This window comes from Heteronotia binoei, chromosome 1 (assembly GCF_032191835.1).
Source record: "Heteronotia binoei isolate CCM8104 ecotype False Entrance Well chromosome 1, APGP_CSIRO_Hbin_v1, whole genome shotgun sequence".
Lineage (NCBI taxonomy): Eukaryota > Metazoa > Chordata > Lepidosauria > Squamata > Gekkonidae > Heteronotia > Heteronotia binoei.
The window spans coordinates 99,757,319-99,773,807 of NC_083223.1; the positions used below are offsets into that span (position 1 = coordinate 99,757,319).

General features: G+C 43.4%; 1 protein-coding gene across 1 annotated transcript in view; it reads right to left on the bottom strand.

The window, feature by feature from the left end:
• Positions 1–851: 851 nt before the first annotated feature.
• AK9 (adenylate kinase 9) overlaps positions 852–16,489 on the bottom strand; it is a 126,052-nt gene continuing 110,414 nt past the window's right edge. The window contains exons 35-41 of the mRNA XM_060237998.1: positions 13,282–13,502; positions 8,206–8,402; positions 5,685–5,854; positions 4,902–5,000; positions 4,719–4,821; positions 3,738–3,852; positions 852–1,547 (exon numbers count right to left, since the gene is read on the bottom strand). Of these exons, the coding sequence (XP_060093981.1) occupies positions 1,345–1,547; positions 3,738–3,852; positions 4,719–4,821; positions 4,902–5,000; positions 5,685–5,854; positions 8,206–8,402; positions 13,282–13,502 (1,108 nt within the window). The 3' untranslated portion in view covers positions 852–1,344. The remainder of the gene's footprint in view (positions 1,548–3,737; positions 3,853–4,718; positions 4,822–4,901; positions 5,001–5,684; positions 5,855–8,205; positions 8,403–13,281; positions 13,503–16,489) is intronic.

Below are 16,489 nucleotides of genomic sequence, written 5' to 3' on the forward strand. Positions count from 1 at the left end.
GGGTGGGGGAGGTGGCACTGGGAGGGAAGGACACTGCAGCTCAAGGAAATGTGGGTTAGAATCACAGAGTTGGAAGGTACCTCCAGGGTCCCCTGCACAAGGCAGGAAATTCAAAAATACCTCCCCCTGAGTTCACAGGATTAGCATTGCTGTAATGTTGGGCATCCCCTGTGACTGGCCTGCTTCCTGCTTGGCCCAGCTTTGCCATCACCACCAGATGATGTGCTGAAAAGGCCTCCTTCCCTGCTGGCATCACTGCACCACCTCAGATTTAAGGGATGGGCCCAGCTGCTGTACTGCCAGTGCAGCCTATGACTGAGTTGCTGCTCTGTGGCTTGGTGCGGCCATCTCCTCAGCCAATCACATCAGCTGTTGACCCCTTTGCTGCCAGTAATGGCATAGTTTACACCCAGGTTGGTTTACCATTTGAGTAAAACAGAGATCACTATACTTGCAACATGTGAAACATGGCTGCCTGCTGATATGAGAGGAAGGCAATGCAATACAGATAGAAAGCATGTAAATAGACATCTTGATTGGGTATGCTGCCACCTACCAGTAGAACATGCTTGAAGTGCCTCTGTGTGCTGCAAATCCATCATATGTATACAGCGTAGGGAGATGCAAATAAGTACACTCATTAGATTTGCACAGAGGTGATGCAGCAACATTAAATATGATATACTTTTAAAATCTGTAACGTTTAGTGGCCTGTGGTTCTGAAGAGACTGAACAAGTACATATGACAACTCTGTGCATAATAATGCACAGGAATACAATATAAGACATTTATTCATTACTGGTTAGAAGAGTGTTGAAGAAAAAAACAATAGTTATAGGCTGAATCTTGTTTTATTTCAAGAAAATGAAAAATTTTATTTCATAAACTTAAAGGAACACAAAACTTGAAAACCAAAAGCATTCAATTAAATGCTACATAATGATTAAGCACATAGCAACAATTGATTGAAAAGTCAGCTTGAGTGATCACTTGAAAACATTTTTTTAAAAATTAAACATGTATTCTTTTAGTGTTGGCTGAAGGAGTATACTCTACGTATTAACACAAACTTAAAAGTAGTGCTCTGAAATCAGTGCAGCTTATTTCCCAAGTAAAGATTGGTTAGGATGAAGTAGAATCTTGCAAACCTGACAGGAACAGTTGGCAAACTGTTTAAATACATGAAACATACAGTTCAGTGTTAGCCACATCGGCTGGAAAAGGCCTAACTGACAGCCTGGTCAGAAGCTCATTTTGTAATCTACTCAAAGAAGTTAGTCTATTCAGAATTTTGCATTCAGATTTGACTGTCTTGACTTTTTATTGCTATGCAATGTTCCAAACTAAAGAGAAGCTGGGTCCACACCTCTGAGAGACAGAAAGGTCCGTAATTTGTGGTCAAAATCAATTGGTCGATTTTGAGGCTCTTTGTATTTCTTTGTCATTTTGGTTCCTAAGTATGGGATAAGTTCACAGTTGTCTATGAATCGGTCCAATTTCCTCTTGTACTTTTTTTGCACATAGTCAGAGCTTCTGGGGTTAAATGCTATAGAAAAATGAAATCATATTATCCTTTGTCACCTGCAATACATGATACATATTGCTCACATCATGACCTCTGAGGACATGTTTTATAATGATTTGTACTAACTGCCAGCTATTTCCTCATATGTGATCGGAATTTGTGATTGTGATGACAGTGGCACTATTTGTCACCTTAGGCTAGAATTCCATATTTTGGCTACACTGCCAGTTATACCAGGCCCAAACATGTCAGTACAAGAAATGTGAATTTTCTCCATTCATACGTAAAACGGAGTAGCATGGAGGAATGCAGTGTCAAAGTCCAAAGGAGCATGTAGGTGTTGAACAGTGGAACTTCTCCCAAGGCACCTTCTTCCAATCACTTTCTGCCTGTCTTATTTCCACAATTAGTTCCAGTGTTGCAGGAAGAAAAATGCCTGGAGGAAGTAGCTGAAGGAATAAGACTGGGGAACAGGTTTAGCAGCTTCTTCCCGGCCAGTGCACTCTTTTGGCTCTTGACGTGTGTAGGGTGGACCTAAGATGAAGATGTGGGTCTACTACATTATTATTTTATACCCCACTTATCTCTCCAATAGGACCCAAAGAGGCTAACATTGTTCTCCTCTCCTCCATTTTATCCTCACAATGACCTTATGAGGTAGCTTAGGCTGGGGATGTTTGACAGGCCCAAGGTCACCCAGCAAGCTTCCATGGCAGAGTGGGGATTAAAATCTGAGTATCCCAAATCCTAGTACACTACTCTAGCCACTACACCATGCTGGTTCTCATTTACCTTCATATTTTGTTTGGGCCTCTAACTCATCTGGTTTAAGATGTCACTCTGCCACTATCATATGCAGTTTCAGCCTGAATAACTTGAAAAAGTGTTAGCTCATACTTGTAGAGCAGTAGTTTTCAAACCACGTTCACAGGAACTCTGAGGTAAATCAGGCAATATGAGAAATGAGAATATGAGTAATGGCGAACCGGCTTTCATTAAGGGTGTGTTTATCATTACCAGTCTTTCCCCAACTATACAACTGCAATGGAGTATTAGATGCTTGGAAAAGTTTATATTAAGTTTGTGTGCTGCAGCACCAAACTGGCTGAATGAACATAATACCTCTTAGAATGTACTCCAGCCTCCTCTGCCACTCAAGAGGGATTCCATAGATAGAAGATACAAACTAATCTGTCCCCCCTCCCCAGAGGTAATTACTATAGAAACAATTCCTGGAGGGTAGGAAGTTTAAAAACAGGCGATCTGTGGCTAGTACTACTTCTTGCTGCGATCTTGAATTCATACAGGGACTTCTAATTTTGTTTTTTAGAGATTAACTTATTAGCTCCCAGCTGGTTTCAGGACTGAAATGTTTTGAACTAGGAAAAGGCCAGATATCTGATTAATAATATCCAGGGCTTGAATTCAGCAGGAGCTCACACGAGTGCAGCTCCTGAACCTCCAGCCAGGTTCTGCATGCAGTGGGGAGTTCTCTCCCTGCTGCACACAGATCCCGGGGCATATGCAAATGAGATATGCTACTGAGCTCCTGCACCATTTTTTCTACAAAATGACCCCTGATAATATCACCTGATTAATAGGTGCAGAGAGAAGGCTAAATGCTGCCAGTCAAGTGGTGGTTTATGAAGATAAATCGTTTATGGGCACATTTGTAATACAAGTATCACTACAGGTATAATATTGTACCTCTGGTACCACTGGCAGAAGCCCCTTTGGCTAAGTCAATTAGGACTTTTTCTCTATTGCAGACAAATCTGCAAGGTCTAAAGTGACAAATTAAGTTTGTGAACCTAAGCATGCCGATTCTGATGTAATCTTGCCCATCTTACATATGTTGGTAACTTAGAGAAGCCACCAGAAGAGACAGCTGTTAATGGAATGAGCAGACATGGCTATGACTAGGGCAACTGGAAAAGCTGCTCTGTTGGCCTGCCATTTGCATCTGTCAGACACACTCCTTATGGTCTCCCATTAAAAAGGTTTGCAAGTTTGACCACTTGGAAGAAAAGTTCAGTTGAAATAACAGTAAGTTATTGCCAGGAAAATGTATTTAGAATAAAGGTGTTGGAAATCTATTATTTTGTCAGAGTTACAGTAATATAATGTTATGATAAAGAGAAAAATGAAAGTGAGGGACTGCACATACAGAAATTCAGTAACTTTTATTTTAGTTAATATATTCTACTGTACCTTTCAAATGATAGGCTACGAACAGGAGTGCAGATTTTTTCATACTTAGGAATGGGAATTTTGGCTTTAAACAGCCTACTTCATTCATTGCTTTTATTAGGGCTGTTGCTACCCCCTATAGAGATAAAATAAAATATTGATGTTAGAGTAGCAATATAAATTGATAGATTCTTAAATATGGTTTCTGTTTGTAGCCTTCACTGTTCTGTGTATGCTCACATATATCTTGGCCTTTCACATTATCCTCTGTAACGTTTTCAGGGTTGTCCTTTTTGTGTGTGTATCACTTTAAAATTTGGTCTGCATACCTACTTCTGTCACTAATTTGCATGCTGAACAGCCACAGATCCTGAAGATTTATGCAACACCTTCTTCCAGAAAATATCCAAAGAGATTCACAAAGATCAAACTTTTAAAACATTCCTTTTAATTGTTTATGGTTTTGTATCTTTTTTTTTTACTATGAAGTCTGGCCACATTATTGGATCCTACACACATATACTGTAGAACAAAGTTCAAGTCCAGTGGCAACTTTAATGTTCTATTGTTTCAGACCAATGCTGCTCACCTGAACACTACTGTAGCAGTCTCTTATTGAGTTTAATTAACTTGTCTTATGAATAGCTTATTCTAGGGACTGGAGGAGCTTATTGTAATAGAGAATAAGCCATCATTATGGAAATTCATAACCGTTTAGTAACTTGCATAATTTTAAAGTGGCATTCCAGGGTGTTCTTCTGTATCCATCTACTTAAGAAAAAGTATAGAAAGCATTGGCTATCTATAATGGCGATAAATATCTTGTGCATTATTAACCAAAGATCAAGCACTGTGCATTCTCTTTCCATTCATTAGTCCAGAGTCTAATTTGGGAATTAGGGATGAGAGCTGTTCAAAGAATAACTGGATGGGGACAGCACAGTAAATTTGCCCTCCCCCCAAGTTAATTTAATATGAACATAATTAATGAATAAAATTAACCTGTTCAAGATATCCTGTCAAGGGAAGAGCTGTCAGCAATACTGGCTCCTTTTTGGGAGGAAGTTTATGTGGCAGTGTTTGCTTCCAGTATTTTTCTGGCAGTCTAAGAACAAAGAAGTTATGGCTGATCAAAACAAACACTGAATAATAGTTAGGTAAAAATAATGTTAATGTGTTTGGTACCTCATAAACTTCTGAAGTTTTTCCTCACTTTCAAAAATATATAGCTTTTTGCAATACAGAACTGCATATTCAATGTCACCAGGCACCAGTGCTTCATACCTCAGAAGAGATGGAAAAAGAAAGCCGTTATATATAAATGGGGTCTAGGGGTGTCAGTCCCAAATTGGGGGTGGGAGATTCCCCGGTTTGGAGACCCTCTGCCCATTTCAGGGCTATCAGAAAGAAGGGACACCAGACCACTACCCCCAAGCTGGAAATAAATGCAACTTACCAGAAGCTGGGATGGAAGAAGTAGGACGTAAACTCAACATGCCTACATCACCCAGAAGTGACATAGGCACACTGGTGACATCTGGGGAGCAATGCTCTGGTTTTGGGGCAAAACTCTATGGTTTGAAGCCAGCTTTACCATAGAGTTTTGCCCAAAAACCAGAGTGCCTCCCCTAATGTCACCAATGTGCTTACATCACTTCCAGGTGACATAGCACATCGCGTTTATTTCTGGATATGGCACTTCCCACTCCTGGAATGCTCCCTCCATCCCCCTGCCTGTGGGTCCAATAGACCTAGCAATCCTAATGGGGTCTAAAGAATACTTCAAACAAGGTTATTCAAAAAGTCCACAATTTACAAAGTTATATGAATGCAAAAGCCTATGTGCTTATCATGTGATTGATGAGGCCACATCCAGTTTAAAATCTGCATTAGAACACTGCCTCACTTTGTCATATCGTCTGGGAAATAAACAGTCTTTCAGTTGTCCCACATAATGCCAGTATTTACCTTTGCTTCCCTTCTAGGTAAGTGACTGGACAGTATCCTTGCATTTCAGCTTGCATGGGGAATAAGGCCTTCACTTCTGTTGCAGTCAGTCTCTTTGGTAATTTACTCGGGAGAGGAAGAGGATGAGGTGCTAATGGGGGCACATATATTTCTGGTGTATTCAGGAATTTCTGTATTAACAAGAAGTCAGACATAAGAAAAGCAGTAGCACCTCATGTTTTAACTGATGAACAAAATGCTTGTGAATTTTTTAAACAAGAATTGTTATTGTCTTCTTAAACATTATTGCTGTTTAACACTTAGTACCAGCTGCATGTTGGATGCTCTCCAGAATGTAGATTATTCTACCCTGCCATCCTGAGCAGAGTTATCACAATTCCAATTCAGCTGAAGTCCAAAGAACTGGGTGTAAATAACTAGCAAGAGAAAAGTGCAGCATAATAAGGTGACATTTTCAGGTTCCAGAAAGATTCTGCTGACAGGGAAATAATGAGAGAGGACAGATGGCTAACCTACTAGACAAAGGCTGGTGCTTGTGAATCACCATTCTTTCTCAAAAATAATCTTTAGTCATTACTTTTTAAATATACGAATATGGATGTTTGGAAGAGAAATGTTAAAATTTAAAATGCAATTTTATTTTGACTGGAATCATTTTCAAGCAACTCTCACTACAGAATTTGCTTTTAAACCCTCCATGATTGTGTAATAACTGAAGCATTACAGTAAAACAATTCCCTTAGTATCATTGTTCTTAAAAATGTTCTCGTGGGCATTCAATGAAATTGCTGAGTGGTCAGGTTAGAACTGATAAAAGGAAGTACTTCTTCACCCAAAGGGTGATTAACGTGGAATTCACTGCAACTGGAGGTGGTGGCGGGTCACAAGCATAGACAGCTTCAAGAGGCGATTGGATAAGCATATGGAGCAGAGGTCCATCAGTGGCCACAACTTATTGTTGAAACTCTCTGTCTGAGGCAGTGATGCTCTGTATTCTTGTGCTTGGGGGGGCACAGTGGGAGGGCTTCTAGCCTCACTGGTGGACCTCCTGATGGCACTTGGGTTTTTTTGGCCACTGTGTGACACAGAGTGTTGGACTGGATGGGCCATTGGCCTGATCCAACATGGCTTCTCTTATGTTCTCAAGCATGTTGGGCCCAGTTTGCTTGTGAATGTGATGTGGAAGGGAGGCGTTTCAGCCTTCCCCACAATACAGTTTTTCTGAACAGAAATGTTTGGGGGTGCATGTTTGCCCTGCTGTGGGCTGTATGAGTACTGACTTCAATATGCAACACATGACAACTGGGCAAACTGCCCCCCATGGCTATTTTGACTTGAGAAAATGGCATTGGAGGGAAGACTGAAGCCTCTTCTTTTCCCATGTCATGCCAGCATGGTGTAGTGGTTAAGAGTGGCAGACTATAATCTGGAGAACAGGGTTGGATTTCCCCACTCCTCCACATGAAGCCAGCTGGGTGACCAGTCACAATTCTCTCAGAGCTCTCTCAGCCTCACCTACCTCAAGAAGTGCCTGTTGTGAGGAGAGGAAGTAAAGGAGATTGTAAGTCACTTTGAAACTCCTTGAGAAAGAGAAAAGTGGGGTATAAAAACCAACTCTTCTTCTTCTCTTGAGAGCAGTTGGGCCCCTGCATAATTGGGAATGTTAATTCCCCACTGGCATGTATGACTGCAAGTCAGGACTCCTTTTATGTTTTGTAGGAAAGTAATTATTGCATGTTTCAGTTTTTCCTCAATGTCAATTTTTTTACATCTCTAGGAATTTCCTAATTCACAATCACTTTCTAATGACCAGATATTTATCAAACATATAATACAATTTGGTCCTAAGATGCATGTCCTAAGGTTGAATAGGATGCAGCAGTTTGCAGCACTCTCTGAAATACTGACGTTATCTGTAGGCAGTTATTTAAGGCAGTTATAGTTTTAAATTCCATAAATATGCCAATTAGTACAATTTTATGTGCTAAGTTATAAACAATGCATGACTGTAAAGCAGTAAAACAAGTTTATGTTTCATAAAGGTAAAGGCAGTCCCCTGTGCAGCACCAGTCATTTCCGACTCTGGGGTGACATCGCTTTCACAACGTTTTCATGGCAAACTTTTTATGGGGTGGTTTGCCATTGCCTTCCACAGTCATTTACACTTTCCCCCCAGCAAGCTGGGTACTCATTTTACTGACCTCAGAAGGATGGAAAGCTGAGTCAGCCTTGAGCCGGCTACCTGAAACCAGCTTCTGCCGGGACTTAACTCAGGTCATGAGCAGTGCTTGGACTGCAGTACTGCAGCTTACCACTCTGTGCCACAGGGCTCCTTTTATATTTCATAGGAAGTAATTATTGCATGATTCAGTTTTTCCCCAATGTCAATTTTTTTACATCTCTAGGAATTTCCTAATTCACAATCACTTTCTAATGATACCTGAATCTCTCTCACATTATGTTAATACCAGTTTACTTTCCAAATCAATAATAAATGTGTCCTACCACCTCTGATACTTACATCCAGCTCTTCTTGTCCAGCCATTTTGTAGTAATGCCCTCGAAACTCTGCTGCAAACCTCAGAGAAGGAGTTACAGAACAATCAACAAGTTCTCCCTTTTCTGCAAGGCTAACAGGACAGTATTGTCCAAACTCTCCCAACCGAGAGAGCAGTTCTTGTGGTGTGATACACAAATCAGCAATACTTGCTGCTTTCCCTGTTAATGATTGGACATAATATGTTGTGTTTCAGCTGTGACAGTAAATATTTGGAAGATGAACTTACAGTACATAAAATATCATGAGTTACTATGCATGATTAATTTATCAACAAGCTTTCTACAAGTCAGCAGTTCCAGCAGTATACTCTTTCATTCCTTGCTAAAGCATTTCATTTACTAAATGGATTCTTTATACAGAGGCACAAAAGTATAACTACATTTTCACAAAATACTCCCCCCTCCCACTTTAGTTTCAACATAATCTTGGATCTTCTTACAAACTTCTTCAATATCTCTTTGAAGAGAAAAAAAGGGAAAGAACAATTATTTGCAGCCACTTGTATGAAACTAGTGCTCTCCTATGGCTACCTGCCAGTCCTTGGCCAGGGAACTGGCTCCATATCCTACTGCTGTAAAGTTCAGGTTTTTTCTTTGCCCCAGAAACAAAGAGTGTCACCATCTTTACTACACAGTTTTATTTGTAACCTGCTTCGAAGACTGTGGTAAAAGAGCAGGTGATAAATTTATACATATAATAAATATTGCAGCTTGGATTGATATATTTTGCTGACAAAGGGATGACTCCTGTGATCTGTTGTTGGGCTGGGTTGAAAGATGTGGATATTTATCTTGTTCCTCAGCTGCTAGCAGTACTTTAGGTCCCCTGGGAAACTGATTTCTGGGGTTGCAGGATCTGTATAACCATACAGGTTAGGAGACTGCAGTGGGAAAGAGCCAAAACTGCCCTTCTTGCTTCTTCCATTATGGGGTAGCATGTATGCTACCATGTACCCCATAGTGCAAATGGAGTCATCAACAATAATATGCCTTGAGCTGTTCTGGGTCAGGAAAAATGAGCAAAGGGAGGAAGGGAAGGCTATCTGTATGCATGGTCCTGATCTGAGTTGGCCCCTTTATGCTTGGGAATTGAGTTCCTAGCAAGAAACTTGCAATGTATGTCTGAATCAAAAGCCTTGTGGTGAACTAAAGCGTAATTAGGCTTTAAGCCTAGCTACCACAGAAGGAGGGGGTGGGCTGCAGATGAGTATCCAGAAACACAGAGATGTTGACTTTAAATATTGTGAACTCCTTATGCAAGTAAGTATACCTCCATACAATTAGTAATTGCAGTTTGTTAGAACATGAAAACAACATTTTCACTCATAACAGAAATAGTAGGTTTATTTGCAGGTATAGTAAAATAACAAGGCAAGAATTTTAAGCCTATGTACCCATTCATGTTGACTACACAACATGTCTCATGCTGACTATACCACATTTAAAAAACCAACATATTCTCTTTGCTATTACAAAACACTGTCCTTCCCATTCTAAAGACAGACTGAGCGGGGATAGTATATGCGACTAAATGAGGTATAGCTAAAACCTGACTGATGGCATTTTCTGTTCTCATTCCCACCAGGAGGTGAGAGTTACCACATTCCTGAGAGTCTTCCAGACTGGTTTAAAAAGATCTTTCTAGTCCAGGAAGCCTTTGATTTCGATGGAGGGTTTGCTATGGTGGTTTATGCTATTCCTTGGGCAGGGATGGGAAAATTTGTTCTCAAATACCCTCTTGAATACTTCTCAAAATTAGTTCTCAAATAGCTCCCGACTTGGAAAATGTCCCCCTGACACCAGCATCAACGAAGAGCCTGGGCATGACTCCTGACACCACCTTGTCAATGGAGGCCTAGATCATGAACATGGTCATGTTGATGTTTTTCTATTTACATCAAGTTTGACAATGGGCCCCTTCCTATCTCACCCAGACCAAGCCACTGTGATCCACACAATGGTCACCTCCAGACTGGATTCTGTAACTCCCTTTATACAGGGCTACCCTTGAGACTGATAGGGCTCCGATCTCACATTTTCAGAACCAAACCCCCACATCCAGCAGTGGGAGAAAAATGGTGGCAGTCAGCCTTACCTTCCTCCTAGTCTCTATGGTACCACAGAATATAAGGCTAGATCATCAGAGCTGCTGGAGGACTAGAGTTGCCTCTTCCGCCTAGCCAATGCTGGCTCACTGAAAGTGCACAAACTTCTCTGGCTGGGAGGAGTGGGATTCTTGCCCTCCTGCTTAGCAGCATCGCAATTCTTATTTCGGTGCACAGAGGACTCAAGGCCTCCAAGCCCCGACTCCCACCAAAGACCCCACACTCAAGTCCAGTCATTGTTGGGTTGCCATTGGGAAGGACTGCTGAGCAGTTGCTGCCACCATCACCAGGATTTGAAGGTAGCCTGGGGGTAGTGCAGTGTAACTGTGGCCATGTGCTCCAAAGTGCAAGGTGTTGGCATGGGTGGGGGGTGGTTTTACCCACCCCTGGATCCCAGACCAATGCTGCACTTCTAGGAGCTGTGGGGAGGTGCAGGCCCTGCCTCACTGCTGTCAGGAAGTTCCTGCCGGAGGCCACCAACTCTGAAGAAGTAGGTGCTTCAGCTATCCTTGGTAGGCTCAGGCCCATGCTGTGGCCACGCAGCCCACGTGGCCACACTTTGGAGCCATCAGGGATGGGGGGAGGTGGAGAAGATGCAGGCAAGGGTTCTGAGAAGCTTTCCTGGGAGCACTGGGCCAGTGTGCAGCCAGGAATACTATGAAGAAGCAGGTGCAGAGTGCTTTCGCCCATCTCTGGACCCAGATGCTGTGCCCGCACTATGGAGGAGTGAGGGGGAGGATGTGGGCCAGCACAGGCCCCTCCTCGCTGCAGGGGAGTTCCTAGCATCCAGGCATGCTAGGAAGAAGTGGGTGGGTGAGCGGGTGTGGTGGTTAGCCTAGATTTTCAATTTGTGAGTGCCTGTGTGAGGAAGCAAGCAAAAGCTGAAAAGAAAGGAATGGTGTGTCTGTGTCCTGTCCTGTTAGTAAGAAAGATTTGTGGAGCCTGCACTGATATCCCTTCCCCCAAACTGTGGTTGGCTCTTTTTGAGCATGTAAATAAGCATTCCTTCCAAGCATGGACAAATGTAAATAAGCATTCCTTCCAAGCATGGACAAAAAAGAGTCTTGTAAGCTCTTGGAAAATTGGCTACATCAGGGGTGTGTGGCCTAATATGCAAAGGAGCTCCTGCTAGAATTCCATCCCTGGTGTGGCCTAATATACAAATGAGTTCCTGCTGGGCTTTTTCTACAAAAAAAGCTCTGCCTCCTGGAATTCAGCTCATCTCCAGATTACAGAAGTCAGTGCCACTGAAGAAAATGGATGCTTTGGAGGGTTAACGCTATGGCATTTTACTCCATTAAGGTCTGTGTCCTCCCCAGGTTCCACCTACAAGTCTCCAGGAATTCCTCAACCTGGAGCTAGCAACGCTATCTCCCTCTCAGGTCAGGGGTGGGGCTGTTAACCCAAGGGCTATTCTATTACATGATGGTATCCAGAGCTGCTTGTTAGGGTTTGAGGTAGGGGTGATCTTTGCAAACCTTGTGAAGGCGTTATGTATGCAAACTTCCCCTTCAAATTGGTAGACATAGAGGAACACTAATGAATCCTAGCAGGCACAGACACTGACAGTGAAGTGCATAGAAAAGAGGAGGATGTCATATGCTCTAGTGTACAGATAAGAATTTCCTCTGGTGTGAATTATCTTAAGCTTCCAAACTGCCTAGTTCCTGAAGCATAAAGAGCTGCAAATTATTTTCTATAGCAAAGCAAATGCAATTGACAGATACCTGGCCACAGAGTTACTGGTGGTCTGATGGAGCTATTTAGGCTTGCATTTGTGTGTGACCTGAGAAAAGAGCAGTAAATCTTACCAGATTGGGAATGGCTTCTAATATTTAAGGGGTAGTCCAGATTCGTTGTGAATTAAGTGATGTTATCTAGCAAGCTTCCATGCTAAAGTAGCCTGTGCGTATGAGTAAAGGTGGGGTAGAGACAGGTTTGGGGAAGTGCCCTGAAAGTGATGTCACATGAAGGGGTGGGGTTTGGTGCAATGTGTTGGAAGTGGGAACATTGGAATGGGGTGTGGCTTGGGAAGTGACATCACTTTTGACCTGGAAGTGACATATCAGGACACTTCTGTGATGTCACATACTTGCTAGGCACCACCCCCAAAGTCCCCAGGTATTTCCTGAGTTGGATCTGGTAACCCTAGAGACTGGCTTGGAAACTTCAACTGGTCCAGAATGCAGTGGCAAGGGTTCTAACTGGAACCCCTATTAGAGCACATATCCAGCCAGTGTTCTGCCAGCTGCACTGGCTCCAGATTGGATTCCAGATCAAGTTCAAGATGTTAGTTTAAACCTTTAAAGCCCTTTATAGTCTGGGACCAACAAATCTTCGAGACTGCTTCTCCAGGCATTCTTCCTCCCCCGCCCCCACAACAGTGTTACACTCCTTAGGCAACAACATGCTTACAATCTTGGAGCTAAAGGCCATTTGCCTGGCTTCAACTCAAGCTAGTCTTTTTGGCGATAGTTCCTATTCTATGGAATGCACTTCCAAGTGAGGACCTAGCTCAATTCCACAGGGCCAGTAAAACAGAACTGTATCACCAGGCATATGGGTGAGACTAGGGAGTTGTATTTATACACTGCCCTCTGCTTCCCAACTCTCTCCCTGGGAACAGTGAAACAGTTTCCATGCCATCTGGTTATAAATCAACTGGTTAATTGTTTGACTTTGTATGTATAGTTTTTAACTGTTTTCAATTGCTTGTTTATGTTGTAATCTGCTTTAAGCTGCACAATCATGGGGGAAGGACAGAACAGAAGATGAACAAATAAAATTTATTGTTGTAACAGTTCTGATTTTATGTCCTTTGGTTTAAAATTGTATTATAAAACACCTTGGGGACAAGATAGGCAGTCTAGAAATATACAAAATCATATAATAATCAAAACCTCCATTAGTTTAAATTGGGATTCTTTGCTTACCTTGCCTTATTCTTTCCAGATACAACTGAATTTGTTTAGCGATTATCTGTGTTTCCTCAAGTATTTTGTTCCAGTTCCACCATTTGCTGTGGAATGCATCGATTGCATACCAGTTCTGGTGTTGCACTTCATAGTAGGGCCTGATTTCTTCAACTTGTGTTTTGTAACATGAATTCTTGATAGAAAGAATCTGAGAGCTGTCATGTAGTGGATAAGGAGGTCTGAGAAGATAATTAGAAATGCATTAATTATGTATGTTGTCTCCTAAACATTCTATTGAGTGTTGTATCATGGATGGGCATGAAAGTAGGCTATGTATATTTTTAATAAATAGTTTAAATAGCAGCAAACCCAGACCATTCACAAACAAGAAAGAGCTTTATACTGACTCAGAGAAATCCTCAGTTTTGTAGAAAAACATGACTTTCTAAATTAACCAAAAGTCTCCTCCCCAATGGCATGATAAAACAGGCTCTAAGAGTCATGGTGTGTTGAGAGTTAGTTAAAGGAAAGAAGGGGCTGCGAAAATTAGCTTGCTCATGCCCTGAGCATTTATATCATCTTGGGCCTGAACTACAGGAGACATTTATCATGATGGAAGCTGTGAGCAACGTAAGTTAGGTCATGAAAATCCCCCACAAAACTCATGGCAATTTTTGTTTGGGCCTTGAAGAAATAGATTTTGGAAGGAGCGTTGGTTTTCTAAATTGTTCCCTCCTCCCATGAGTGGAGCTCCCAACTCATTTCTGTATCTATCCACATTGCCAATAATAAAAGCAGCAAGACTAGGTCATTTATGGACAAGAGGGGTGTTGGTATAAGGAGTCCTCCTTTACACAGCCTGACAGGTGCAACGTGCCAGCAGGAGATCTAACTGACAGGTCAGGTCAGAGTGGCCTTGTCAGCAAGCCGGTTCTGGCTGGATAAGGACAAGGGGAAAGTACCTGCTGGAGTCAGCAAGATTATGGACTGCCTTGATTGGCTGATGTAAATATATAAGGACTGCATTACCTGTGTATAGTTCTCTCACTGGAGAGGTGAATGCTGGCAGAGCACTTTGTCACTGAGATCTAAGTTACTTTGTATATAGCTTGTAAATACACTGTTTTAATACTAGGTGCAGGTGTCTGGCTCACTTCCTTACCGGAGCTCACTATTGTACATATCTCAGTTCCTCACTCTGCACACACACGCACCGATAAGGGGACACTCAACACTCATGGTATTCTCCAGGTATGAAGAAAAATCTGATTATAAAACAACCAAAAACCACTCAACTTGATGAGGACTAAATGTGCTCCAGAAGGCAAAGAATGTTGTGAACAGTGGGAGTCAGTTAAAGAAAATTAAAGGGAATGGAAATCAGCCTACTCAATCCCCTCAGGGTTTAGAGAATTTTTTTTAGGGGTGGGGGATGGTGACAGAGCTGTGAAGTGAAATTTCCAAATAATTCACATCCTGCAATTCCTTGCAGGTCTCCATGTTGCAGTCACTGCCAACAGTCACTGTCTAAGGTCCAAACTACACATTATGCGTACCATGATCGCTAAAAGGACTTGTAGCAGGATGTCAGATGCAAACTCCTCATGGGAACTTAGTTCTGAAGTACTGAAAGGACCTGATTTGGATCACAGTCATTTCAGCCACTTCCCCGGTGCCATTTTTATGACCCCAAACAAAGCCGGCGTGTGGGAGTAGGCCAAGTAGGCGCCCCCTCTCCACGCAGCTGCTGCCGTCCATCCCCTTCCCTTGGCTGCCTGCCCGCCACCGTTTGCCTCCCTGCAGCTGCCCATCCGCCGCTGTTTGCTTCCCCATGACTGCCTGCCGCCGTTCACCTCCTCGCAGCTGCCCACCACTGTTTGCTTCCCCACCCACCACTGTTCGCCTCTCCGTCCACTGCCGTTCGCCTGCCCGTGGCTGGCTGCCGCCCTCCCCTCCCAGCGGCCGCTTGCCTGCCAGCCACCACCTGCTTCCCCTTGGCTGCTGTCACTCCCTGCCCACTGCCGCCTCCCCTGCACCAGCTCCCGGATGGGCAAAGTCCGGGGGGCGTGTGGTGGTGATGCCATTATGACGCACACAAAAAAAAGCTACAGGGGCGGAGGTCGGGGGTTCGGCCTAGGGACGCAGGCACCCCTAGCCCTGGGCCTGACCCCAAACAACTATGGGAATATTTATTTGCCCCGCTGTGGGTTCCACATCAGCAATACTATGTGTGGGGAATGCTGAAGCCCCTCCTCCCCCTTCCTGTACTCCCCCATGATTGTGCAGCTTAAAGCAGATTACAACATAAACAAGCAATTGAAAACAGTTTAAAACTATACATACAAAGTCAAACAATTAACCAGTTGATTTATAACCAGATGGCATGGAAACTGTTTCACTGTTCCCAGGGAGAGAGTTGGGAAGCAGAGGGCTTGCCTGGGTGCTTGCCTAGGGTGCTGGAAGGGAAGGGGCACTAAATTGGGCTTCCCCCGCCCATGACAAGCACTTAGTTTGCCTGCTTGCCTGTCTCCCCTCCGCCACCACCTTCCCTTCCTTTCCCTCCCCTCCCTTTCTGCCTGCCCCCCAATTGCTGCCGGGGCACCTTTCCTTCCCTTCCTTTCTGCCCACCGCCTCAGACTGCAGGTGCGGCACCTTCCCTTCCCTCTCAACTCCCCCGACTGCCACCATGGCACCTTCCCTTCCCTCCCTTTCCTCCCGCCCCCCCCAATAGCCACCACTGCTGTACCTTCCCTTCCCTCCTGTTCTGCCCGCCCTCCCTGATTGCCGAGGCTCGGCTCTACCAGCTTCCACGTGGCCAGCATCTTATCTGCACACCTGCTTCCTACTTGTGAGTAGCCCTGCACCTACTCGCAAGTAGGTGGCAGGCATAGGGCTACTCGCAAGTAGGCGGCAGGCCCAGTGACTCAGGGCGGGGGTGGAGCTGTGCTGCCTAGGGTGCCAGGAGAGCTAGGGCCGGCCCTGCACATAACATACAGTTTGAGCCTAATAGCCCTGTCTACTGTTATCATGGCAGACAAACAAGAACAAACATAGATGGAGGAAACAAGACTTGTGGAACACATGGAGATGAATGAATGACTTTGAAGTGATTTTATCTATTTAACAGTCAGAATACAATTTTAAGGGAAGAACTTTGATATAATTTGTTGTTGAATTGTTGTACTGTAGAAACTTTAAAACATTAAGCATTCTATTCTGTTCTATT